The following is a 27417-nucleotide window of genomic DNA, read 5'->3' as shown; positions in this document are numbered from 1 at the left end:
ATGCCTATCCAACTTCCCGTCTCCTGACTGTCTCCCCAGAACCTCCACCCCAGCCAACCACTGCCTGTCCCCTGACTGCTCCCCGGGACCTGCCCCTTATCCAACCTACCCTTCCCCCGCTCTTTGCCCCCTTAGCAGGCCGCTCAGAGCGGCAGGACTGGCTTATTGGAAAGTGTGGGAGGTGGGCGGGCGCTAGCCGCGCGCCTGCGCAGTGGCGTAGCTGCGGGGGGACGGGAGGGGCTGGGGACTAGCCTCCCCGGCCGGGAGCTCAAGGACCAGGCAGTCTCGTGACCCCCTTGGAATTTCTTCAACTCTCTCCCCTCCCCCACCCCCCCCAGGGGAGCACAACCCCCCGTTTGGGAACCAATGACTTAAAATGACATGGCCAATCTAGTGGTTTAGTGGTAACTGACAGTGGAGGTTAGTTTGGGGTATGAACTTGTTGCTATACTCCCAAGCTGGGAGTGCTGTGGAGGCAGCATGCTCCTTTCCCCCAGAGGAAGGAATTCCTTGCATCGTTCTCTAGCCAGGATTGGCACTGACAAATTTTGGAGAGTCCTGTATTACAGGACTGGATGTGGAATATGAAGATCCTTGTGGGTTTCCATCTATACTCTTGCAATAAGAGGACAGGATAATGTTAAGTCTGCTTATCAGCTGCCTTTCATAACAGAATGCCAAGAGCTCCCAGAAATCTAGATTGCCTGCTTATTGATGGGTTAGGTCTTTCACCTGTTGTTAATTCTGACTCCTTCCCACTGTTCTATGGCAGGCATTACTGTGGGTGATATTGGGCCAAAATTTGGTTATGATGAAATGGATAATGGCTACTTAAAAATGGACAACTTTCGCATTCCCCGGGAGAACATGCTGATGAAGTATGCCAAGGTAAAGGAGTGAGCTCTGGAGCCAGTCATTAACAGCTCTTTTGTAGTGACCTGGCACAGCGTTTTCAACAGCTTTAACTCTTCCCTCTCTGGGTTAAATCCGTCCCCATTTCTTACCAATGGGTTCTCTGTGGGATCTTCTGACCATGGGGATCCCCTTACTTTTCATTCTCCACCCTGAAAATCCTACATCACAGCTATCGTGTTTGCTGTCTAGAGAAGCAAACTTGCCTCCTTTAGGAGCCTCCTTTAGGAGCCTGTCAAATTCAACCCTTAACTGGCCAGAGGGGTTGCTACTGAGCTATGCGTGGAAGAAATGATACTATTGTATTGTCCTAGGATCTTCCAGGCCTTCCAGCCCTGTACTATAAAGCCAGGAGCAAGAAGGGTTTGTTTCTTAATCTCCAGAACTTCGTCCAACTCTGACTAAATGGATCTTATTACTAAGACTACGTTTTAGTCACGGGCATTTTTAGTAAAAGTCATGGACAGGTCATGGGCTGTAAACAAAAATTCACATGACCTGTCCTTGACTTTTACTATATACCCCTGACTAAAACTTGGGTGGGGTTTGGGGGGGCCTCTGTGGGTGCTGGGGAAGGGTTTGGGGGGCTGGGGCGGGCTCCCTACCCAGCTCCTGGGAAGCGGCAACCCTAGCTCCACCTGCTGCCTCCGCTTCACCCCAAGCCTCAGTTCTGCAGTTCCGATTGGCTGGGAACCGCGGCCAATGAGAGCTGCGGGCGGAGGAGCTATGAGCTGAGGGAGGGGAGTTGCTGTTGCCCTTCCAGGGAACTCCCCTCCAGGTAAGCACCACCCCAACCCTGAGCCCCTCCACACCCAAACTCCTGCTGCTGGGGGTGGGGAGGTCCTGAGACTGCCCCAGCAGCAGCCGCCGGTGCAATATTCCCAGGGGCTGCCTGAGCTGCTCAGGTGGCTCCTGGGCCAGCCACACTGGGCTGCTGCAGAAGTCACGGAGGTCATGGAAAGTCCCGGAATCCGTCACCTCCATGACAAACACAGAGCCTTACTTAGTACTAATGTGTAACTGGACAGTTGGTTCCTGTGAAACTCTGTTTCGAATAACCCCCTTCACTTCACATCCCATGGTTCCAATGAGCAAGTTCAGCAGCATTTCTGTAGCTGCTCTTAATCCCAAATCACTCTGAACTATACACAGTCACTTTGCACAACATGGGTGGATGTGGCAGCTTATTTAACATACACCACCACTGTATAGTAAGCTTGGTTAGTGAGGAGGAATACTGCATCAGTCAGAAACTATTGCAGGAATTTAGAGACAGAATGGAATTATCCACATTGGAATATGACTAGCCATAGGAGTTAACAACTCTACCCTAGGAGAAGTGCATGAGATCTTTAATGACCATTTTAGGACTCATCCAAAATGCAACACCTCAAGCAAGCACCCTGTGACTGTAATTAATTACTGACTCAGAGGGAAGAGTTTCAGAGTGGTAGCCACATTAGTCTGTATCAGCAAAAACAACGAGGGGTACTTGTCGCACCTTATAGACTAACAAATGTATTTGGGCATAAGCTTTTGTGGGCTAAAACCCTCTTCATCAAAGGGAAGAATGGCATCCACTGAATTATTAGCACTTCCTGTAGAACCCTGGGTTTGTCGTTAGGAGTTTCTCATGCAAGTATTGCTAAGGACTAGATGACCTCTTTAGGTCCCTTCAGCCCCACTTTTCTATGATTCTGAGACCTGAGCCTTATTGAATGTGACTTAATGTGGTTACAGTCCAAGCTGATATAGCTGAAGACCATAGAATTATTGCCTGCTCAGGACTCTCTAGAATGGTAACTCTGCTCTCCATGATGCACCTAGAAAAATGGCAGAACATTTAGAACAGTAGACATAAGTTTGATCACTTTTACAAGAATGTCTATTGCTTTGCCTTTTTCTTAATGTGCAAGGAACTTGAGATGAATATGTCAAACTGTCTCTGCAGCCCTCATCCTTTTGCTTGCAGCTACTACAGTGAGAGCCTCTTCTTAAAACTCTTCAAGTGAGGTAGGGGACATTAAACTTGTGACATGGTGTTCTTTGACAGAGGGTTGTGAAGTGTAGATACATTCTGTTCCACAGTAAGGTGGCAGCTTCTGCTGGAATTTAGAAGCCAGGAAACCTCTTGGGTCATCATCCTGTCTTTCTGTTAGGTTGAACCAGATGGCACATACGTGAAACCAGTCAGTGACAAGCTGACTTATGGGACTATGGTGTTCATCCGATCCCTCATTGTGGGGGATTCTGCTCGCTCGTTGTCCAGGGCTTGTACCATTGCCATCCGCTACAGTTCAGTGAGGCACCAGTCTGAGCTAAAGCCAGGGTAAGTGTAGTGGCTGCAGTGAAATGAAGGGCCTGCCTGTGTGATAGGTGAAATGCCAAAAAATACATGGATGTTGGACAAAAGGCAAGCATTTCGGGGGTGGGGGGAGGCAGATTGTAGATGATGCATTTTACCTTGGCAACTGGAAGAGAAGCACAGATGCCTCCTCGCTCCTAGCTGGAGCTGACTGAAATGCAGGATTTCCGGTCTGCAGAAGACTTTGTGGTTTTTAAATGTGATTTAATTCCAAATCAGAATGGAATTAAATTTATTTGATATTTTTGTGAACCTGAAATCCTGGGGGGGAGGGGGAGGGAATTATCATACAATGCATGGTGTTTCCAAAAAGAAATCTATTCCAGGGACCTCAACAGCTGCTGCGTGAAATTAATCTTCTTGTCTTTTTCACCACTGTTATTAATGGTTAAACAGGAGGGCGGGATTTAATCTGTAGCTGTCTAGGCCCCACACCAGGCTTGACTGGCATTGCAGGGAGCCAGCAGGAAGCCCTGGGGGTCCCCAGCCTGGGGCAGTCCACATGGCAGTGCTGCCCCAGAGCTGCAGACCCTGGCTCTGTGCCAGAGAACTTGGCAGTCTTGACAGTCCCAGTTCAAGGCAGAGTTCTCAGGGCTTCCAGGTTGGTTGCTGCAGAGTCAGGACTCGAGGCTCTATTAGAGACAGAGCTTTCAGCCTCGTGTTTCCCACAACAAGTAGTCTGGATGCTCTGGAATGGTGTGTTTCTCTGCCTCAGTGGCTCCCAGAGATACTTTCTAGTTCCCAAACCTGTTTTATCTTCTTTTTTTTCCTCCTGTGTCTTTGCGTACATTAGTGAAACCCTACCCTAACATTCCCACTGGACGCAATAACCTTACTGGACTCTAACAAATCACTTGGGGCTTATCTACAAACACCATGCATTAGACTGCACCTGAGAGGTATAAATTCGAGTGCACGCTAGCATGTTGCGCACTTTCTGGCCTGTGTAGACCCTGCTGGCATGCACTAAAAATGACCTCGTGCATGTTAATGAATTGAGACTATATGAACACACACTTGGGCGCTTTTAGTGCGTGCCCGCAAGGTCCATGTGGGCCAAGTAGTGTTTGACATGCTAGTGTGCACGAGAATTTACAGCCCTCGTTATGGACTCAAGCACCATGTAGGTAAGCTCTTACTGTTGTGCAGGATGTCTGCAGAAATTTGGCAGCAGTCACAGTAGTGACTCTCATGTTTTGCTATAGGGACCCGGAGCCTCAGATCTTGGACTATCAGACCCAACAATACAAACTCTTTCCTCTCCTGGCAACTGCATATGCCTTTCACTTTGTTGGAGCCTACATGAAAAAGACCTATCACCGCATCACTGGTGACATCAACCAGGGGGACCTGAGCCAGCTGCCAGAGGTAATTGTCCTGTCTGAAAACTAGAGGATGATTCTTATACTTTATGTAAAAGTTGCTGTAGCCTGTGAGCTAATGGTCCCCAGTCCTCCTGGGCAAGCAATAGAGACCTGAGATTTTCAAATCCAGAGGTTCTAGATTCAATCCCTGCTGATGACTCACCCAGAGGCATCATTCCATTTGCATCTATATACTGCACTGCACATTTAAAAAATGTGAGTTAGTGACTCACCCAAGATCACCCAGAATGTGGTTTTGCTGAGCTGGGAATGGAACCCAGCAGTCTTGACTTAAAGTCCTCTATTGTCGCCACTGGACCATGCTTCCAATGAACCAGGGCAGCACTGCTGTTAATCAGAGATATGGGCAGAACTAAGAACTTTGTGAGAGTGGGGTTTGCAAGATGCAATAACTTCTGGCTAGTGGGTGGCTGAAGGAATAAGGTGAAATGACAGTATGCAGTGGAAAGCCATCTTTGTCTTGTAGACTACACAAAGTATTGGAGTATACACTGTAAAGAATGATATGGTATAAGTAGAGAGAAATGGGCTGGATGACCTAATATGTATTTTTCTAGCACTAACTTCTGATGATATAATTGGGGTCAACAAAAGCTAAGGATTGAATAACACTATGATGCACAGCAGGTAGATGGTGCTGATTGTACACTATATTTATTCTGTTGGCTGCCACGGAAGCCCACTGTGCTTGTGAGCTAATAGTGGAAATGCAAACTGGGTGGGCACCTGTGGTAAAGCAGCAACCTAAGGCAATAGACGTAGCAGCTATTAGTTCTGCTTTTCTCCCTTAGCTCCACGCGTTGACTGCAGGGCTAAAGGCATTCACTTCATGGACAGCCAATGCTGGCATCGAAGAATGTCGAATGGCATGTGGTGGGCATGGCTACTCTCGTTGCAGTGGCCTTCCTGATATCTATGTCACTTTCACCCCATCCTGCACCTACGAGGGAGAAAACACGGTCATGATGTTGCAGACTGCTAGGTGAGGTGACTTCTTTCAAGAGATCTCCCTACTTAGTCATTAGTTTTCCATGTGCCTGGAGAGATGGTCAGAAGGGCACACAGATCAGCTGTCTACTCCATCTAACTTGCAGTCTTCCTTCTCTTGGATCTATATATTTCTGTCCCCTTCTCTGGCTTCTGCTATAACTGCAAGTATATGCAACTCCTATGTATTGGCTAGTAGTTCTACAGACTGTACCCTAAAGTTAATCCGTCTACTCTGTATCCAAATGAATGGAGCAATGCAATCTTTTTTTTTTTTTTTTTTTTTTTATTCAGGTTCCTGATCAAAAGTTACACCCAGGTTAGTTCCGGTCAGCTGGTTAGTGGCATGGTGTCCTACCTTAACGACCTCTCAGGGCAACACATCCAGCCACAGCAGGTGGCTGCTAGGCCTACAACAGTGCACATCAATGATCCAGCCAGCTTGGTGGAGGCGTATAAACTGCGGGCATCAAGGTGAGTTCACACTTAATGCACAGAACTACACATTAATAAAATGCTGTAGAATGTGTATATTGGTGAGAAATGTGATAGAGCTAAGCTGTTCTGTTAATGCAGCAGCATGCAACATATGGTCTGCAGACCACATCCGTCCAAGTGAAATATCTTTCAATCTTCAAGAAGTGATGCTTTCTGCTAAGTGTAACCCAATCCGATACTTAGTTTCAAAAAACTCTTGATCATCTAAATTCAACACCACCTAAGCACTTTAGCTACCTATGCAGCTGGTTTGAGGGTTTTTTTGGTGTAAATTCAAACTTGCAGATTAAAAAATTAATCAAACTGCAGTTACCTTACTGGAGAGGTTAGAATAGTGGTGACTGCAGACCTGGTGGGGAGGAGAGTCATTAATATAAAGCCCTACACCTGGGGAGAGGGAAAAGAAATAGCACAGGTACTAAATGGGGACATGAGGCTGCTTGAGTATTTCCATCTTATTAAAATTAGGTTTATTTTTATCCTGTTTCCTTAAAGCTGTCCTAATACTACTCTGATGTAGCCACGCCATCCTAGTTGCACCAGTAAACATGCGGGTTCTGGAACAGAAAATGTTGGGATGGGGTGAGAATTGAGCTCCTTAGTGCATAATGCATCAGCAAGACATAAGCCAGTTTCTGTGAATTTTCTATAGTTGGTACAGAAGCGTTGCATCATAAGCGCATTTAACTTGCACGAATTCAACTATACGCGCTTGGCCAGAGAAAAATAAGAATTTAAATAGTGTGGGTTGAGCGGGGCCGGCGGCTGGTATCCCAGACTGCTGGTCTGGGGTTCCATCCGCCGGCTCCTGCCAGCCGGGGTCCCGGCCGCTGGCCCCGCTCAGCCTGCTGCCGGCTGAGTGAACGGAACCCCAGGCTGGCAGCGGGGTCTGCGGCAGCCGGGACACGCAGCCTACCATTAAAAAAAAATCGGCTTGTGTGCCACCTTTGGCACGCGTGCCGTAGGTTGAGGACCCCTGTTCTAGTGTGTACAGTGTATACTGTATATACATTGTACTGTGTACTGTACTTTATGGTAATTTTCACTATATGCGATTTTCCTCTTACGTGCTGACCTTAGAACCTAACCCCCGTGTAAGATGTGACTCCACTGTATTGTTGGTATGAGGCCACTTTGCAAACTCTGTTTCTCTCTTCACCCACCCTCCCCACACACCTTGTGTGAAACAGGCTTGTTGAAGCGGCAGCAAAGAACTTGAAAGCTGAGCTGAACCGCAGGAAGAGCCAGGAGGATGCCTGGAACCGAACCTCTGTTGACCTGGTGCGAGCATCTGAGGTCAGTAATGTCACTAAATAAGCATATTTTGGAAGCATCTCAACTCTACATTCTTATGTCTTCTGCTTCTGACCTTGAATTCCCTACTGTTTTTATATACCACTTTTGCAGGCACACTGTCACTATGTGGTGGTGAAGCTTTTCACAACACAGCTCTCAGAAATTAATGATGCAGCTGTCCATGCTGTGATGAACAGTCTGTGTCTCCTGTATGCGCTCTATGGAATCAGTAAGCACACAGGGGATTTCCTGCAGGTCAGTATCACAGTTTAGTATCCCAGATCTCAAGGGCCACAGTGCCCTGGTCTGAAGTTACCGTGAAATGGAAGACAACTGCAATTACCTGGAGTGTTCAGGCTTGTGAGCTCCAGGGTTAAACCTGGCATAAGGCAGAGCTATTTCAGAGGGGGCTCTGGAATTAGCTTCCTCGGGCAGCCCTTCAAAGGCAGAGTTGGATGGCCATTAGGATATGGTCGACGATTCATCTCTTTAGACTGGCTTCTTGTTTTCGGGTCAGTTGCTGGTAGGTTGCGTAGTATCAATAGGGAGATAATAAGAGATGGATATCATGCACATGTGATGATGCCAGTAATTGTATACACACCCCAGCGTGGGCAGTACCCATTTGTAAATAAGCACAGAAGAAAAGGGCTTGGTCTTCAAAACCTTTCACCTTGATCAGTCTCCTGTCAGAGTATCCAAGTGGTCTGATCCAAGCTACTTCTCTTTATCTCTTAACTCCAATGGTGCTGGTGCATACTTGTACAAACAGTGGGGTTTTGTAAGTTCATGCTGACATAAGTATGGTCTCTCATTGACGCCTCTTCCATTTACCAAACAGAGTTATGAAAACAGGAAGGATTTAATATAATGCAAGTGCTAAGAGAACTTCTGATTTGGGGGGTTAAAATATAGGCACTTTCATTCTTTGGAGTCCCCTCACTAAGAGGAAATAGGCTGAAGGGATGGTCTTCTTCCTCCTGTCTAGAAGATCAATGCAATTACTTAGCATTTTACTAGCGCTAATATTTTGACACACTGGCCTTCCCTGTAGGGCAGAGTTGACCTGCAGTCTAGTCTTTCACAGAGCCATGAGAGTTTGTGCGTGTAATTAGATTATGTTCTGATAAGTCTCTTGGCTTTTTTCCCAGGCGGGCATTTTGACGGATGCACAGGTTACTCAGGTGTACCAGCGTGTGAAGGAGCTTCTGACTGCAATCCGTCCCAATGCTGTAGCACTAGTTGATGCCTTTGATTTTCATGATAATCACCTTGGATCTGTGCTTGGCCGGTATGATGGCAACATCTACGAGAATATGTTTGAATGGGCAAAGAAATCCCCACTAAACAAAACCGAGGTAAGGAGGAACCCTTATTTCTCCCTCCTAGTTCCTACTCTACTTGTCATGGAGCCAGATGATTCAGCCCAAAGCAACTGCAGCTACAAAAGCCCTGCTGGAAGATTCTGCCAAAAAAAAAAAAAAAAAAAACAAAACAAAAAAAAAAAAAACCATTGCAAAGTGTGACTATTTTTAATGAGGAAAGAAACTGACAGTTGCCCTCTGGGTTTTTGAGAATACCTGCTGCATTTCTGAATCCGTTTGTAGCTGCTGTAGTCAAAAACCAGAGACCTATATGGTAATGAGCCATGGACAGTTCTCCATCTCGGAAAACAGGATAGAATACAGTACCCTGCCAATATATTGTCGCTTTCCACTTGCCTTGTTTAGGTCCATAGTAGATTAGGTATCTCGAACCTGAGACTAAGCCAGACCTAGCAGTGTGTACAAGAGGAATCCCAACAGGGTCAATCAGCCCTTTGTTCTCTCAAGGTCAACTGGGAGCATGCAGTTTCCTGTGGGGATTTAATATTTTTTTAAACAGACTTATCCACTCTCCATAGACATTAAAGATTCCATGGAGCTTCTTGTGCGGAATAGCTGGGGGAGGCAGTTTGTTCCAGTGTTCTGGCCAGATTTCCCTCTTTTGACTGCTACTCGCATAGTGCAGAAGTGGCTGTTTCACTGGTTTTCTATTTGTATAGATACACCCACTTTTGATCCTGCAGGGTATGTGTTTAAAAATAAAAACATAACAAGAAATTATTTTGATCTAATTTCCCTTTGTTCTCCCCCTACAGGTTCATGAGTCTTTCCACAAACATCTGAAGCCAATGCAAGCCAAGCTGTGAAAACTGGATGTCATTGCTTTCCTTCAGGCACCTGAATCAAATCTTTGAAATCCCAATAACTGTAGGACAGTAAATAATTTGTAGCCTCTCTTTCCATTTTTATATATTGACAGGGTAGGGTGGGGGAAATTAGAGAGATTTCATAAGAAGTGGATTTGCTTTTTTAAAGTGCAATTATAATCCTTGAGAAATGATCCTTTTAAGCATTAGGGAAAGTTGTACAGATTCATGCAAGCCTTCCATTTGTGAAGCTGCTAACTGCAGAGGTCACTCATCTGGAAAGCATAGCAGAATTTTACTACTAAGTAGTTAACTGCATTCAGGCAATAGCTGCTGACGAACAGCTACGGCTTGTTAAAAACCACACTTTTAACTCAGCAACACCCTTCTGCCACCATGGTGCACCCCAATATACCCACACAGCTGCTGACTGAATCATCCTGCACCTTCTGTGCACAGTGACGCCAACGTGAACTGGTCAGGATCCAAGGGTTTACGCAGGGAGTTGGGTTTTAATCAAAGCTCTGTGATATTCTCCATTTTAATCCATCTCTCTCCCAGTTAATTACTCCTGTCTCTCTGGGCCCAGCACTGAACCTCCTTCCCTGCATCAGGACCTTCCAGATGCACTTTGGAATTATATCCCCTTTTTCCCCTCTGGAGCTCAACCTCAATCAAATCATCCAGTGAGCTTTCTCCCTGGTATTCCATTCCATCCTTTCTTCCACCCGCAAACACCCCCATGTCCATCACTGGCACCCTCCCCTCTTTGAGGCTCTCAACTAATGGCAGCTTTGGAGAGAAAACAGTGACACTATTCTGTCCTCCTCTTCCCCCACCAAGGCACATTTCAGCCAGGAGCAAGTTAATGGGAGTTCTGCCATCTTTTTAATCTTTAGCGTTTCCATAGTACTTCACATCTGCAAAACACTTTACAAATACTAATATATAAGTATGCTGTCAAAAGCCACATTTGCTGGTGGGAAATTGCAAACCTGACCAATTGTGCAACTAGTGCTTGCCAGTATTTGATAGCAAAAGTTGGTTGGTTTGGGGTCTTTTAGCCCCATTGGTCTTGCTCTGTGATGTACTGTGTCCAAACATGTGTTGCATGGAAACTCTCAACAGTCTCTCCTAGTGCAATGGTTCTCAGACTTCTTTGATCAGGCCCCTCCTTCTTTGTGTCAGTAGTCGTTTATGCCCCAGTGTATATACCACCACCCAGCTCTGAAGGCAGAGCAGCGGCTGCTGGCTGGGCACCCAGCTCTGAAGGCAACGCCGTGCCAGCAGCAGCATTGAAATAAGGGTCGCAACGCCCCATTACCACCCGTCTTCCTTCTGTGCTACTGCTTCCACTCCAGGGCTGACAGCCAGAGCTCTGCCACCTCTAGGTGAGGGATTGAGCAAATGGGGGAAGGAAAGCCCGAGCCCACGTGGTGAGGCTCCAGCTGCCCCCTTTATCCCTGCCTCTTGTGTGTGCTGAGCCCCAGTCACTCGGAGCTAACAGCCAGAGCTCTTTTAAAAAACCAAAACCCTTGACGCATTCCTGCGCCTCCCTTGGGAAGCACGCCCCATAGTTTGAGAACTGGTGTCCTTGTGGAACATCTGCCGTCTTTTCCCCATTAACTTCCAATGAGATTTCTCTGAAATGTTTAAAAATGTCCCTGTTAGTACTGAATTGAGACTTACACAATTGCTTTCTGTATTAACAGATTAAAGATTTAGCTTTTAACCAATCCTCTGTGAAATCATAATCCCGAAAACCAGAAAACGGTTTAAGTTTGTCCTCTTCCAGAAATCCTTTTTCCAAAACAAGTGAAGAGCAGCAACTTTAAGTTTAAAGAGCTCCCTTCAGGATAAGCCGTAATCCTGTGGTCCAGAGATGAGACTAAACCTCTGGAGAAGCTGGGTCTCTAAGTGTTTTGGCACCCTGTTGTCCAAAGCTAGAGACTTTCACAACATTTCCACAGAGGCATTTTTGCACTAATCTCTTCAACTAGAAAGGGTAGCTCAGTGTATTAAACCTGGACTGACATACATAATTTTTTTTTTAAATCAAAACTTTTTGCTGCTGAACCTTTCAGGTCAAATGGATCTTCTGTGCTGTTCAGTATAAGAAGTGTGTCCTTGCCTTCCACTTAATTCAGTGGAACACTGTTGACAAGGGGCATTGGAGAATCCGCAGGGGAAGGGTTAAAGATTGATAAAGAACATCACTAGCAGAATATATGTACAGACTTAATAAACTACAGAAACTCATTTTCAAACAAAACAGTTGCAAATTCTTTCATTTTCTAACTCTTGTGCATGTGTCTGCATTGATTCTTCTAACACATTGGATGGAGTAGAATCGTCTATTAAACTGATAAGATTGGAGCCAAACTGGGCTTTTTTTGGTGGTGACAGGTTCTAGAGCTGCTACCAATCAGTAGTGTAAAAAATCGGATGACTTTATCTTTCAGCCCAACTATATTACTAAACTTCCCAAAACTGTCTGTCAGATCAATTTGTTAATTAATTTATTTTTAATGTTACCTTCTACTTTGATTCTCAGAGCACTCTAGAACAGTAAACACAATATAGCATAGTACTAATGATAGAGTAAAGGTAGCTAGAAACTTCTTTATTGAGCAGAAGCCTTTTTAAAAAATAACTGCCAACTCGAATATCACCCCCTAAAAAAAAAATAGGGCAAAACTATCATAATTGTTAGCAAATGGTGTCTGCTTTGTTTATTTCTAATGAGCTACAACAATTTTAATGATTCACCCAATCTTTTCTGAACTGATTGCTAGTTAATCCTCTTAAAAACTAAATGTTACCACTTGGCAGAAATGATAAATTGTAATATTGATAATGGCTGAAGCATGTCAATTTATAGCTTGTCATGGTGCTCTACCATGTTAACTCATCGCTTTCGCACAACAAAATTAAATCAATTGTTTCCTGAAGTGTAATAGTACCTGTTTAGCTTAAGCAAGTGACTGCTAGGGCCTGGTCTACACTAGAAAATTAGATCTGTTTAATTATGTTGATCAGGGGTGTGAATAATCTGCACCCCTGAGCAGAGCTGTTAAGCCGACATCAGTCCCTGTGTGGATAGCACTAGGTTGACAGAAGAATTCTACTGTCAATGTTGCTACCATCTTTCATGGAGGTGGATTTACTGAGGCTGATGGAAGAACCCCTAAGGTGGCATCTATGCGGAAGCACTACAGCAACGCAGCTGTGCCAGTGTAGTATTTTAAATGTAGGCAAGTGCTAAGTCAAATAATTGCATTGCTTGTCAAAATATATGTTTCTCATAATCATGCAATGTATAGGCTACTGAATTGGGTTTCATTGAACACAAGATCTCTGAGATTTTGGAATTTTAATTAGGGGATGCTTCTCGGCAAAGACTGAAAATCTTCCAAGGAAGGCACCTGCACCACTCTCTCTCCAGACATTTTAAATGACTGGAAAAGGATTAGAAAAACATAGTGAAGGGAATAATTCTATACTTGTCTAAGGAGTGGGACTAGATAGGAAAGACATTAGCTATCTTTTAATTTCTGTTCAATGCTAGTTTTGAAGGTAATCCTGTGTTCATGTGAGCTCTGTCATGCTTGTTAAAATGCTGCTTCCAGAAGTTTCAATCAAGTTTGGTGCAGAGATAGATGACTTGAACTACTTTTGGCAAACTATATTTCTTGCCCCTTAGATTTGCTCAGGTACTCTCAACCTGTCTAGTATGAAATTTCTATTGGAGTGATTGTTTAAGAAATGTCTTGTAAACAGTGCAATATTTACATTCAATGTTGCACTGTTTACAAGAAACATTCCTTTGCAATTTGTTTTCTATGGTTTCTTGGTAATGATTTTCCCCCATCTGCCATGCTCAGTTCAAGTTGTTCCTCTGCTATATTTGCTAAAGCAGTGAGTACACAGGACGTATCTTACGACCAATATACGCTTCAGAGCTTTGGCTCATGTAGGGCTGCTTCAAATACCTGGCAAGTTGGTAAAGCCTCATATTCACTACACAAGTGTTTGTATTGGTTCACAAGGGCTGGGCAAGTCTAACTGCTCCAGTCAGCGCTGGTTCAGTCTAAGCTGTCGATACAGTAGATGGGCAGTACTGATTTTGCTGCCACCCTACTTCAAAGGGTCCTGCTCCTGTACTCAAATAAAGGCCTTGCTTACACTTCCATAACCACTCTGCACCGGTTATATTCACGGTGCGAGGCATTCTATGGGATAACTTTAAGAAGACACTTCCCAGTAATCCCTTATACCTCAAGATAGTTATGTCCAAAATTGGCTGCAGAGTTCCAATAGAGATTTCACAAAACTGGGTGACTGGGCAACAAAATGGCAGATGAAATTAATGTTGTAAAGTGCAAAGTAATGCACATTGGAAAAAAACCCTAACTGTTCAAACAAAATGATGAGGTCTAAATTAGCCATTACCACTCAAGAAAAAGATCTTGGAGTCATCATGGATGGTTCCCTGAAAACAGCTTTTGTGACCACCATTGCACATTGATCAGATAACAGAATGTTAGGAACCATTAGGACAAAGATAACAGAAATTATGGTATCACCATATAAATCCATGGTACGCCCGCCCCTTGAATACTGCTTGCAGTTCTGGTCACCTTGTCTCACAAAAGATGTATTAAAATTTGAAAAGTTGCAGAGAAGGGCAATGAAAATATTAGGGGCATGGAAAGGCTTCTCTATGAGGAGAGATGGAAAAATACTAGGATTGTTCAGCTTGAAAAAGAGATGAGGGAGGTGGGGAAATACAAAAAAGGTCTATAAAAATCATGAATGGAGTAGAGAAAATGAATAGGGAAGTGTTAGTTATCTGCCCCCTTCACAGAACACGGTACCACCAGATGAAAGTAATAGCAAATTTAAAACAAAAGGAAGTACTTCTCACAATGCACAGTCAATCTGTGGAACTCCATGCCAGGGGATGTTGTGAAGGCTAAAAGTCTAATTGGGTTAAACAAAGAATTAGATAAGTTGGTGGAGGATAGGATCCCTGACCATCAATGACTATTAGCCAAGATGATCAGGGATGCAGCCCCATGCTGCAGAAGCTGGGACAGGCCAACAAGGGATGGATCACTTAAATTGCCATGTTCTATTCATTCCCTCAGGAGCATCTGACACTGGCCACCATCTGAGACAGGATATTGGCCTAGGTGGACCATGGATCTGACCCACTGTGGCTATGTTCAATTAATATACTTTCTCCCTAGCAACTGCTGCTGAGTGAGCTCATTCCTCAGGCCCTAGTTTCTCTCACTGAGCAGTACCTATGTGGGTTTACCAGTGTCCGCAGTGAGCAGAACTTTCATAGTGATCAGGGAAAGCTCCCCATAGTTTTATCTCCTTCCTCGTTCATAAGTTCTGTAGCTATATCTCCAGTACCACCCTATTTCACTAGTGACTGTATGTGGTCCTTGCCTCAACTCAATAAACTTCCCCAGCCAGCAGATACCTGATAAGTTCTGACACATCCCTCTCCCATTTGGGCCTGTCCTGCCATTTGACCAAGCCACTTGCAAATACCATTTCCCCAACCCTGGGTCAGTGAGCACTTAGCCCCTGGGAACCTGCAGCCTTCTTTCTCACTCTGCTCCCAACTACATGCTATTCCACTACCTGGTCACCACCACCACCACTCCCCATGCTTCTTTCCCTTCTACGTTGGAGGTGCTCCCCAGCCACCTGGTCATATTCTCCCCCTGCAAGCCTGACCTGCTTCCTCTTTCCCTGCTCCCCTTGACATTCCTTTCCCACTGGTGACCTCTGTTCCTTGAGGTTAACTCCAGTTTCTTTGGCTGCTCCCAGCTTAAAGGCCCCTGGCAGTCATGGAGCTGTAGCTTCTCTGGCTGCAGCCATGGGGCCAATTACTTAGACACCTACAACTACTAGTAGGGTTGTCAGGTGTCTGGTTTTTGACCGGAATGCCCAGTCAAAAAGGGACCCTGGCGGCTCCGGTCAGCACTGCCGACCAGGCCATTAAAAGTCTGGTCGATGGTGCTGCGGGTCTAAGGCAGGCTAGTCCCTAACTGTTCTGGCACCATGCTGCACCCCGGAAGTGGCCAGCAGGTCTGGTTCCTAGACAGGGGGGGCCATGGGGCTCCAGGTGCTGCCTCCACCCCAAGCACTGGCTCCGCACTCCCATTGGCCCGGAACTGCAGCCAAGGGGAGCTGGGGCGGGGGCAGTGCCTGCAGGCAAGAGCAGTGCATAGAGCCTCTTGCCTAGGAGCCAGACCTACTGCCTGCGTCCGGGGTGCAGTGTAGTGCCAGGACAGGCAGGGATCCTGCCTTAGCCCTGCTGCATGGGAGCTGCCCGAGATAAGCCCACACTCCAACCTGAGCCCCTGTCCTGAGCTCACCCCCCAAAAACCCCTTCCCGCATCCCAAACCCCTCATCCCTGGCCCCACCCCAGAGCCTACAACCCCCGACGGAGCTCTCAACCCCCACCCCCCCGCATCCCACTCCCCCAGCCCAGAGTCCCCTCCCACACCCTGAACCCCTTATCCCCAGTTCCACCCTAGAGCCTGTACCCCTTGCCCAGAGCCTGCACCCCAACCCCCTTCCCCAGCCCATGAAAATGAGGGAGGGAGGGAGGAAGGGGGAATGTAGTGAGTGGGGTGTGGGGCCTCGGGGACAGGGCGAGGCCAGGGCTAGCGTGTTCGGTTTTGTGCGATTAGAAAGTTGACAACCCTAGTTACTAGCCCTAGGAGCGGGGGCAATTCCCAGCCTGAGCATGCTTGAACCTTGCAGCACTAGGGCCTCCCAATACTCATTGCTGGCCCTAGGCAGCCGGAGACTCTGCAGTTAGGTGCTTCTCTCTTCCAGGCCATGGCTTTAAGTACCTGAGAGGCCCACCCCCTGCAGCAGGGACCCCCAATTCCCATGCACCTCTCAGCTAGCACGTATTCGCGCAGAAGGTGCAGCCTGGATGATTTCGGAGGCTGGGCAGCAGCAGCTCACCGGGACTGGGGTCTCATCAGCCCCGGCAGCTTCTCCACTCCCTCCCCCTCCCTTTCCTGTTGATAGCCACCAAGGGAATGCTGGGAGATGTAGTTCCTTTCCTGCTCCAGAGCCGGCTCTCCAAGAAAGAAACTGGCCAAGGAACTACAACTCCCGGAGTCGCTTGGGATCTCGGCTCCCGGTGTCCCGGGCAGGATCCCTGCGGCCAGAGGGTGAGAGCTGGAGTGTTGTTGCCTGTCTCCAGGTGCGGGGGGTGGCGGTCTGCCCGCCCGGGGGTGGGGGGTGTTCTCTGGGGCTGGAGGCTGGGCGCTATGGTAACCAGGGTGCTCCCCCGCCGCGCTTCGGGCGTTATCGGGGCGGGCTGGTGCCCGGCCATGGAGCCTGAGCCGCGGGGGTGCAGGGAAGCGGGGCAGAGACCCCCTGCTAGCCAGGGGCAGGGCTGGGGGCGCTCTAACGCCATCAGCTCAGCTGCTTGGGGGCGTCACTTTCTGTACCAGCCCCTGCTAGTCGGTCGGTGTCTGAGCCCCTTGAAACCAACCAGCCCTTCCTGCTGCTGGAAAGGGCTTTTCCCTGTTCCTCTCCTCCCACCTGCTGCTCTTCCCTCTCCATCCCCCAGCGCCTCTTCCTCTGCTGCTGCTCAGAGCTTTCCCCAGGAGCAGCAGAGTGAGTGACCCCCATGCCAATGATCCCAGCTTCATTGCTGCCCAGGGGGTTCTGAAAAGCCCGGGTGGAAATGGAGGCGACTGGAACATGGACGGCCCTGAGCAGTAACTGGGGCAATGGAACTGTCTGTCTGCAGACTCAGGAAGAGATCGCTGATCTGGCGGCTAGAAACGCTCCTGAAAGTTTGCACAAGCTACTAAACCAGATTCCTCCATTCGTGAGAGAAAGTTGCTACTTGCCACTGGCAAGTGGACAGTGGGTTTTAACTCCTGTAGGAGGCACTTGCCTCCAATCAGGATGGCAGCGATAATGATTTGAATGAAGTGTGATCTAAATGCTGTCTGCAGGGCCTGTGTTTACTAAAGAGGACACAGGTCACAGACAAGACCAAGTCCAAGGCCCACCCTGAGCCAAGCTGTATGTGGACATATCAGGTCCCAACATGCAGTGCTCCATCTTGATCCAAGCAGTAGATGCATGTTGCGCTTGGGAACTTGAAGCCCACATCCCTACTTCAGGGTTACTTGAAGCAAGATGGAGCTGAGCAGGGCCTGCTGTTGCTGCAGGCTGTATTCTGTGTGTTAAAGGGCTGCTTGGCTCGAGGAGCATTACGTGCTGGGACCTGCAGTCTTTTCAGTCCACATCTGTGTATTACTAGACTGATCAGATCAAGAAGCAGCATTGCATGGTGGGATCTGGCGTTTCTGTGTGCTCTACCTCTTTAAATCAAATCAAGGATGATTATAATCTGCTCCATTTTATACAAATTGAATGTGACCTTCCCGATCCTGGCAAGGTGCCCATGGGACTCACAGCTGAGTGAAGTTTGGGTATGTCTACTTTATAGGCAATCAAAAAAATGCTTAATTTAGTGTGAGAGGAAGGATACTCTGGGGTTTTGGGCACCGCAGACGATGTGGATTATATTCCCAGCCCTGCCCCTGGTTTGCCATTTGACTTGATTTACTTAGCCCCCGAATATTAGTTTGGTGCGTATTTGACAAGCAATCCCGAAAGATAAGCAGACAGGCAAATCACTGACACACTCTCTGTGCCTAAATGTACATGTATGAAACAGGAATAATCACATTTACCCATCACACAGGAGTATTTCAAGGCTTAATTAACTTGTTAATGGCTTTGAAGCATTTTATGGTTTTCCTAAGGAAATCACTTTATTCTAATGAGTGAGTCTGAGAAAGCAGAGAGGTCGAAAACTTGACGTCTCGACTGCAAAAGGAATTCCATTTCACAAAGCTCCTGTTGAACATGAAGGTGAATCAGGAAGTTTTAACTCTCCCTTTCCCTAGGTGAGGATCAGGTATATATGAGCGCTGTACTAAAGGATTCTACAGTATGTGAAGGTGAAGACTGAAGGGCTGTATAAGCTGAATCACCAGTGAGGGAGAACTGTTGGAAGCCATGAGATGGTAAGGATAAAGTAAACACTATTGGATAGCAGTCTCATGTCCTCTAGAACAGAATCACTTTGATTTCATTTCTGTGACATGCACTGGCTCAGGTGTGCTGGCAGGTTTTGATGGCAAATCCCGTTTGCTCAGAAGGAACTATGCTGGTTGCAGTCTCCTATAGTAATCTTTGTTCATTACCTGGTGCAGACTCCATTGAGGAGGATTTCTAGTGTTGCTTGGGGTTGCGTGGAGGAGTCTGACTTCCTAGATGGATGACCCAGAGTTCACTGTGGTGATCGTGACATGTCAGATGTGGGATGAATCTGGCCCATGAATTATCTGAATGGCAGTTCTGTGATGCAGAGAGTTAACAGCTTGCATGAAAAGTCCAAGTTAGACGACAAGTCTTGCTTTCAGTGCTTTTATTCTTGTAACAAGGGAACTTTTCTTTTTCTGTTAGGCTGCAAAACCCAAGAAAGGTTTAAAAGGTATGTACACGTGTGTGTTTCTCACTACGCTACCCTTTGGGCTGTTTGAGAAGAGGTGGGGTAAAGGTACACCAACGCTGAGGGGTCACTGACACCCCCACAGGTACAAGGGGGAATCCTGGCTACTGGCTTCAGGTTCCTTGTCTCCAAGATATGAACATGCGAAGTGTTAGTATTGCTTGTGTTAAGGCATTGCTGAATCAGCGGTGGAATTCAGCTGCCTCTTAAATCAGGCAACCTTGCACATAGGGGCATGTTTCCCTCCCATGGGGAATTATGCAGATCCAGTGGAGACTATACCTTGATCAACCTCAACTTGTTCTTCCCCCCATCAGCCTCAATTCCCTGTTGATATGACAGAGGCTGTCTCCCTCCATTATACGCTGCCACAGTACAGAACAGCTTCTGGCTTTCTAAGCCTTTGTGGCTTAGAAGTCCTTCACGTATTAGAACGAGAGCCTCATTAGATTACTTTAATCTCTACATGTGCCCAGCGACTGAGTGATGGGGGGTGGGCATCTTGCAAATCTAATAAATAAAGAAATCCCCTACTTTGGCCAGGTGAGGGCAAACTTCTCTATCGAGAGCCCCATCTGGGCCACACTTTCTTATGTTCACAAGATATGGGCTGGAAACTTGGCCCCACTGAAGTCAGTGGAAGTTTTGCCGTCAACTTCAGTCGGGCCAGGATTTCATCCATCATCTTTAGGCTGACCAGGAGGAACCCCAGACCTTATGCTGATGATGCATATGTGCTTGAGATTGGAGGCTTTCGATTAGACCAAGTGCTCTCTGAATGTCTGAAAAACTGCTTTTATTCCATGTGTTGCCCAGCTCCCCTCATGGGATGGCCTTGCTCTGTTTCATTCTAGGTTCCATCCAGGACATGCTCAGTGACCTCCTGGGAGACGATGGTAAATGCTCTTTCACTGACATTGAAAAGGTGCTTTTTTCCCCCCCCCCATGTGGATGTAGAGCTGGTGAGACGTGCTGGCTTGGCAGCCTTGGAGAATGAAGCCTTCTATTTCTTCATAGAGCAGCTACAGCACTGGCTGTGGAAGCACAAACTTCTCCTGCCACGGTGCATCTACCCTGTCCTCTAGGGACCCCCTCTCGGTAAAAGGGGGGTTTAATTTCCATGCAGTCCATTCAGTCCTTGGCTCCTCAGCTGACATCAGTGTGGGAGGGGGGTTAGTAGTGAAGGTGGTACTTGATATGCAGCTTTTGGAGCAAAGGTCTGGAGCAAGTTCCATATTCTCCATGATTTGTTTCTAGACGAAACCCCCATTAAATCCAACAAGCCTTCCCAGCACCCTGGGGGCAGTGGAAGGAGAACCAGGGACATCGTCTCCAAAGCCAGCAAAAAGTGAGTACGTCTGAATCACGCTATTAAATAAGAGATCAAAGAGGGAGACTTATAGAATGCCAGGATTGGAAGGGACCCCAGGAGGTCATCTTGTCCAAACCCCTGCTCAAAGCAGGACCAATCCCCAGAGAGATTTTTGCCCCAGATCCCTAAATGGCCCCCTCAAGGATTAAACTCACAACCCTGGGTTCAACAGGCCAATGCCCAAACCACACTGCTTGCTGGTGTCCCTGCACCCCATGAGCTCCTCATCCATGTCCTGTGTTTCACTTCTTGCTACTAGTCATTTATTTTGGGACTTTACAGTTGTTGCTTTAGGGGGAGATTTTTTCAAAGGCACAACTAGGAGTTTGGTGCCCAGATCCCACTGGCTCTCAAATCTCCATCCGTCTGATGGGTGTATTCTTCCCTCAGCTGCACCAGCCTACTGAAATAATAGGACCCCATTTAATAAGGTTATGCAGGTGACGCTGAGGGCAGCATTTAGCTCTGTCTGAAGAAATAGCATCCTAGCACTAGCATAACTCCACCTACGCTCCTCTTGTAAAGATCAGAATAACTCCTGCCCTGCAGGGACATCTCCCAGTCTTCTCTCCCTGTGAGTGAGACATGTCCCTCCTTCAGACTCCAGATGGCTTCTGCACAGGGCCAGCTCCAGGCACCAACTTGGCAAGCAGGTGCTTGGGGCGACCACTCCGGAGAGGGGCGGCAGGTCCAGCGATTCGGCGGCAATTTGGCGGACGGTCCCTCACTCCCGCTGGGAGTGAAGGACCTTCCGCCGAATTGCCGCCGCAGATTGCGATCGCGGCTTTTTTTTTTTTTTTTGGCTGCTTGGGGCGGCCAAAACCCTGGAGCCGGCCCTGCTTCTGCAGTAACCTCCTGCCTGGCCTCCTTTCTTGGGATTGTGTGCTGCAAGTAGCAGGGCGGTTCCTAATCCTCCTGCATGTGTTGCAGGTCCATTTTGGAGGATGGTGTCTTCAGCAAGATGGCTGCGGAGGAAGGTGCAGGAGCAGAGGTGAACTAAGGCCTGGGGGGGGCTGGTAAGGAGGAGAGAGAGTTTGAGTGAGGGGAGGTTCCTAATGAACACACAGAACCAAATTCAGCCCTGCTGTAATGTCACTGAAGTCCGCCGAGTTCCCATAAGGATTCATTTAATTCTAGGAGTCCCATTGACTGCAGATCTTATTTGGATGTCCCTCTAGTTGTTGTAAAATGGGGATGGATGGTGGGAGAATGAGAAGCAAACATCCTAGTTGGTGCTGAGCCCTGGTGGATGACTTACATTGGAATACAGTTAATGCCCATCAGACAAAGTATCACAAAGCACTGTTTGGTGATAAGCAAAGCAAAAATCCAGGTTTTCTTCCTGGTGTAGTGTCACTTCCACCAATCACAGTCAGATTTCAGCAAGGAAACAAAGTTCCTTGGCTCAAGGGTTTCCCAAACACCCATGTTCTCCTAAGGAACTGAAAAATTCCCAAGCCTCAGAAGACACATAATGAAAGGATCTCAAAGCACTTTACAAACAGGACTGAAATAGGCCTTATAGTGCTCCTGAGAGTTGGGTGTGTCTTATTACCCCTGTATTAAACATGAGGAAAGCTGAGGTGCAGAGAGTTGAAGTGACTTTCCCAGGATCACAGTGAATCAGTGGTAGAGTCAGGAACAGAACCCAGAAGTCGTGACTCCTAAGCTCCTTGTGTAACTGCTGTAGACACGCTACCTCCACTGTAACCTGGTCAGTCCGAGTCCCTGGTGCTTTATTTTAAACGCAGACAGGACAGCCTGTCTGATTTACTTACTGGCTCATTTCCACTTTGGACTAGATATAGAATAGATGGCATTTAACAACGAATGCAGAATGTGCCAAGGCAAGTGAAAATACTTAAGCAAAATAAAAACATGCCTTTTATGTGCATTGGGCTTTCTTGAGCCTCCTCTGGTGCTACATGCGTGTTAGTGTGATCTCATCTCTCCTGACTTTGCACTCAGGAATCCGACCTCTCAGATGTAGACCCACAAGTTTTGCTGGAGACCCTGAAGGTAAGTGAATAAAACATCACTAGTCTTCGAACTGCACTGACCGTGGCTGTGACATGCTAGAACTAACCTCTGACTTCTTCCTCTTGGGGTATGTCTATACTGCAGTCAGGGGGTGACTGCAGCACATGTAGACGTACCCAGGCTACCTTTAATCTAGCTAGCTCGAATAATGATAGCAGTGAAGCCGCGGCAAGGCGGGCTAATGGCTCGAGTACGTACACAGGAACCCAGGCAGGCTTGTACAGTCCCTGTTGCCACCTGTGTCCCCTCTTCACTGCTGTTCTTACTCGATCTAGCTAGGTCAAAGCTAGCGTGGGTGTATCTGTCTATGTTGCAGCCACACCTCTCGTTGCTGTATAGACATGCCCTTGGTCTGCAGCCCTGTTTCTCTTAATCAGTGTTTAATTGTAACCTCTTCCTCCAAGAGCTTTTCTTCATAGAGACCCATGTTGTGTCCTTGGTTTCTGGGACCTCTTTAGATCAGCGCTTTGAGACCTGGCAATGAACTTTATGTGTATGCAGAAGGCTCGCAGCATCAGGCCTCGGTTTATTTTTCCTCCTTAAATATTTCCCAGCCACATCCAGTTAAAAACCTCCCCACTGGTGAGTATTGAAAAATAGGGAGGCTTGTACATTTGCTGGCGTTGCCATGTGCTTTTTGTGGCACAGTCTTTGCCACACCCTGTGGCCACCCAAGGTGAAGAATGCAGGCTGGGCAGATCTGCTGCCCTTGCTTCTCTGGGGAGTGATTTGGACTAGAGCTGGACTGGGAACCAGGTTTGGGATGAAGGTCCACTGGCCACCCTGTGGATAAATCCTTCCAGAGCAGACAGCAGGGCCCTGAGAACATGATCCCTGGCCAGCAGATAAGAAAGGCGGCACATCCTGCAGCCCAGTTTTAGTTTAAATGTCCATATTCACTTGTTCAAGAATATCATGTCAAAACAAGGCGGTCTCCACATGCTCTACTGCCTGAGGACCAGGGCATCAGCTCAGTTCTTCATGCTCCCATGTATGTTCTTTTTATTCCCAGGAGATGGATGACATGGAAGCTGATCTCCTAGGCATAAAGAAGTCTAGTTCTGGGGCTGGGAGGACAATGGCAAAGGGTTCCGAGAAACTTGAATCCACAGGTGATCTGGCAAAAACTTCAGGGAAGCTAACGACTGCTGAGAAAGGTGAGTGCGATGAGCTGACTCTCTGCTAGCACTTCCTTTATATCCGGCCTGGCTGATTGCGGAAGGGCTTTGAATGAAGCTGTTGCCCTCTGGGGCTTTGAATATTTGATTCTAGAATATCCTCCGGGACAGGGACTGTCCCATGACCAAAGCTGGATTTGATCTGTTTTACACCTGAACCACGGCCTAAAAATATGTTCAGTGGCTTGCATTTATGAACATTAAAAACACCAGAGTTTTGTGTGCATTTGTACAGCGCCTAGCACAATGGAGTCCTGGGTCATGTCTGGGGCTGCTCGGCACTACAATATTATAATAAAATAGTGACTGTTCCCTACTTAGAACCAGCCCTTGCTGCTCACTTACATGCAGTGATAAACCTAGGGGCACCCAGACTTTGCCCAACCAAGGGCCACACAGGCTACTTTTCCAGAGTCTGTGGGTTGCACCTTATTCTGATAACATGAAGCAGACTATAGCTGTCATCCTCTTCAGACACAGGTGCTGCCCCAGGAATCTACAGGTCCCAGTGATCTCTGCCTGGATCCAATCAGACAGGCTGCCCAGACGGAGACGGAACATGACTCGCTGAGACCTGTAGACTGTGTGGCACTGCACACCTGCGTTAAAGATGAGTGTGGCTCTGGACCACATTGTAGCACTCTAGGTGGCATACGACCTGCCTGCATGCATTAGCTGTGCCTGGAAACACTTATAATAAAGCTCCATGAACACTGATATCCAGCCTCTTAGGGTGGGGCTGCTCCCAAACAGATCGTGTTCAAGGGGGACTTGACATGGGTCCTTTTTGAGCAGTATGGCTGCAACCTACTGTAGAAGACAGTTGGAGGCACAGATTCTAGTGAGAGAGGAACCGGAGCTGCAGCATTCAGACCCACAGCAGAACGTTACCCAAGTTGGCGGCCAGGTTTTTGGCCTCACTGGTTATAAAGGATCCATCTACAAACTAAGGATCAGGATCAGAACATTACCAGAGGGGAGATGGTTTGCATGAGGAGCCCTCGCACCAAAGATATTCCAGCCCTTGAATCCCTCGGGGGAATTGTATCTTGTTGTATGCGTGGTCAGGTTACTGCAGAGAGTAAAATAAGCTCCTAGCTGGAAATGTTAACCCTGTATTTACTCTGAATAGCTTATTTCCATACGTGGGGGGGGAGCATGGACAGTGAAGAGGCTCTGCCTGTCTGTCTGCAAACCCCCCTGTCTGATGGTTTTTGTAGGAGAGTCTGCCACTGGAATTGAAAAGAAACCCCTCTCCACTCCCACCAGCCCCCAGCGGCAGTACAAGAAGTTTTCCTTTGAAGGTAGGATTTGGGCGGGTACAGTTGTGCTCTCGCAGCCTGACTCTCGCCTTTAATTTCCTGGGAAACTAGTAGATCTTCATCTCCTTTAAGGATAAGTTTGCTGCAAGAGTCAATGGGTAACAGGGCACAGACAGAGTCTTTCTCCTCTAGGTCACCAGTTTAAACCTCCTCCAGCTCAAAGTACCACGAGGGTGACCTGTGGGAAATGAGTTGCTGATCTCCTACTGCGGTTCCTAATGTGTCCATAGCACACAAATCATCACTAGGATTGGTAGAGAGGCCAAGGACTACATGGGCCATGAACACCGAGTACCTTCTCATGCCCAACAGTGCCCTCTACAGGTCGGAGTTGAGGCAAACTGGGGTCATGGGGCAATGTGAGAATCTCATACAAGTTCTCTAGGCACCACTCTCCAGCACTAAATTCACGTAAATCTCACTGCCAAATGTATATGAGGGGAACATAAGATAGGAAAAACTCTACAGCAGCTTGTCATGGTAACACAAGAAAACCATGCCATACAGATAAAGGAGTGTGGGGGTGTGAATATGACTTCAGTTCATTACTCTGCCTTGCATCTTCTCTCTCCCATTTCTCTTTACTCAACAGATGACGAGGATGAGTCTAAAAATCAACCACGTAAGAGAACAGGGAACCTGGCTTAAAAACTATCCTATAGTGGGGTGTGTGGGTGAGCTCTGGTCTTTGGATGGGATTCCTGGGAGCACTGTATTTAGGGTTATATTGTCACATGTCTTTTGAAATGATGATCTATGTAACACACTGAGATCTTTGTATAGAACGTTTTGTAGAAGTATAGTGCTTGACCAGCATTAATAGTTTAAATGCCCCCCACCCCTGTGAGCTAGGTAGGTATTATACCAGCTTTATAGATGGTGAAACTGAGGCGCAGCACCTGGAAATAGAATCCATGTCTCCTTATTTTTCCAGTCCTATGCTTTAACCAGGAGTCTATGCTACCTGTTCTAGGGCCTACTGAAATCAGTGGAAAGAATCCCAGTGACTTTATTGGCCTGATCCAAAGCCCAGTGGACAGCTACCTATGGGGCTAAGATAATGTGAGAACTGGCCTCGTGGCATTTCCATACCTGGACAGGGCAAGTGCAAAGAGAGGGCCTGATCTCAAGTGATTTCAGCCCCATAAATTATCCCTTAAGGGAAGACAATAGGGTAGAAAATCATGAACATACATAGAACTCTTGAGATACTGGAGGTCACCCAAATCCAGAGAGATTCAGGTGTACCGGGTTCCTTGCAGAATCTGAATTCACAGCTGTGTTTTATCACCAGTGGAAGCTGCCATCCAAGGAATAGGCATTTTGAGACTGTCCAAATTCACATGACACCGACATTGAAGTCATAAGAGAGATCCAAGACTTTATGGCAAAAATAGGCTAAACTGTCTTTCCCAATGACAATATAGCTTAACCTGCAACTCCAGGTACCCCTAGGAGGAGTTCGCTCCCAAGCGCTAATACAAACACAAGGACCCATTGAATTTTGCAAGTGACTCCCAACAGGAGCAAGATCTGGCTCGTGCAGAATCCCCAGTTATAGATGGTGGTCTTGATATTTAGCTCTTTGCAGATAGTCCAGCTCCAAGAAGACAGTTTCCAAATGCCAGTTGTTTTTTCCCCTTTTATTCCCATGGGCTGATTGCTAGATTTAGACAATCCTTTGGCAGGGCTTTTATCGGATGAGGAGGACGATGCTGCTAAGAAGTTACCTCCAACAGGCACCAAAAGCAGCCCTGAAAGACATACTGGCCCAGCCAAAGGTATGGAGTCGTGCTAGAATTAGTCCGCAGAACTAGTTTGGGGTGCTCCGTAATTTGCTTCAGTAGCATGAACACCCTGCTTTTCCCACCTTTTAAATCATCGACGTGTCCATTTTACGGGGACTCCCTGGGTATCGGACATTCTCACTATCAACAAGTGGGACAGTAGATTAATGAACTGACCTTTCACCTCTGTGGACTGGGGTTCAAATCCTAGCTTTAGTCTCACCCCAATGGATTTTTAATCAACGCATATTTGGTATCTCTGGGGTGGCCCAGGATTGGGATAGTGAGGGCACTGCGGGTCAAGCTCGGGTTCTGGTGGTAGAGCGGCTGGGAAAGAGGGGAACATCCAGGACTAGTATAGCGGGAGGTGCTGGGAGTGTGGAAGTAAAGTCTGGAATAGCCGGGGCTGCCATAGGTCTGAGATGCGTTGGTAGGGCTGGGGGCAGACTGTGATAGCAGGAATCCTACAAAGCAGGATTGAGAGCCTGTAACATCCCCAGGGC

At 47.2% G+C, this 27417-nt stretch overlaps 2 protein-coding genes across 6 annotated transcripts in view; both read left to right on the top strand.

Moving 5' to 3' along the window:
- ACOX1 (acyl-CoA oxidase 1) overlaps positions 1 to 11893 on the top strand; it is a 33661-nt gene extending 21768 nt beyond the window's left edge. For both annotated transcript variants that reach the window (XM_054048358.1, XM_054048359.1), the window contains exons 6-14: positions 773 to 888; positions 3072 to 3241; positions 4483 to 4645; positions 5454 to 5644; positions 5944 to 6123; positions 7338 to 7443; positions 7555 to 7698; positions 8595 to 8801; positions 9584 to 11893. In XM_054048358.1, coding sequence (XP_053904333.1) covers positions 773 to 888; positions 3072 to 3241; positions 4483 to 4645; positions 5454 to 5644; positions 5944 to 6123; positions 7338 to 7443; positions 7555 to 7698; positions 8595 to 8801; positions 9584 to 9634 — 1328 coding nt within the window. In that variant the 3' untranslated portion in view covers positions 9635 to 11893. The remainder of the gene's footprint in view (positions 1 to 772; positions 889 to 3071; positions 3242 to 4482; positions 4646 to 5453; positions 5645 to 5943; positions 6124 to 7337; positions 7444 to 7554; positions 7699 to 8594; positions 8802 to 9583) is intronic.
- A 4887-nt stretch (positions 11894 to 16780) lies between these two features.
- The window catches only part of FBF1 (Fas binding factor 1), a 35017-nt gene continuing 24380 nt past the window's right edge, over positions 16781 to 27417 (top strand). The window contains exons 1-10 of one of the 4 annotated variants that reach the window (XM_054048394.1): positions 16781 to 16846; positions 18608 to 18727; positions 19170 to 19197; positions 20070 to 20111; positions 20473 to 20563; positions 21518 to 21578; positions 22556 to 22606; positions 23640 to 23784; positions 25026 to 25109; positions 26816 to 26908. In XM_054048394.1, the coding sequence (XP_053904369.1) occupies positions 18725 to 18727; positions 19170 to 19197; positions 20070 to 20111; positions 20473 to 20563; positions 21518 to 21578; positions 22556 to 22606; positions 23640 to 23784; positions 25026 to 25109; positions 26816 to 26908 (598 nt within the window). In that variant the 5' untranslated portion in view covers positions 16781 to 16846; positions 18608 to 18724. The other 3 variants (XM_054048392.1, XM_054048393.1, XM_054048395.1) reach the window with 3 other exon arrangements.

Source organism: Malaclemys terrapin, chromosome 13 (genome assembly GCF_027887155.1).
Source record: "Malaclemys terrapin pileata isolate rMalTer1 chromosome 13, rMalTer1.hap1, whole genome shotgun sequence".
Taxonomy (NCBI): domain Eukaryota; kingdom Metazoa; phylum Chordata; order Testudines; family Emydidae; genus Malaclemys; species Malaclemys terrapin.
This window is presented reverse-complemented; position numbering and strand designations above follow the sequence as displayed.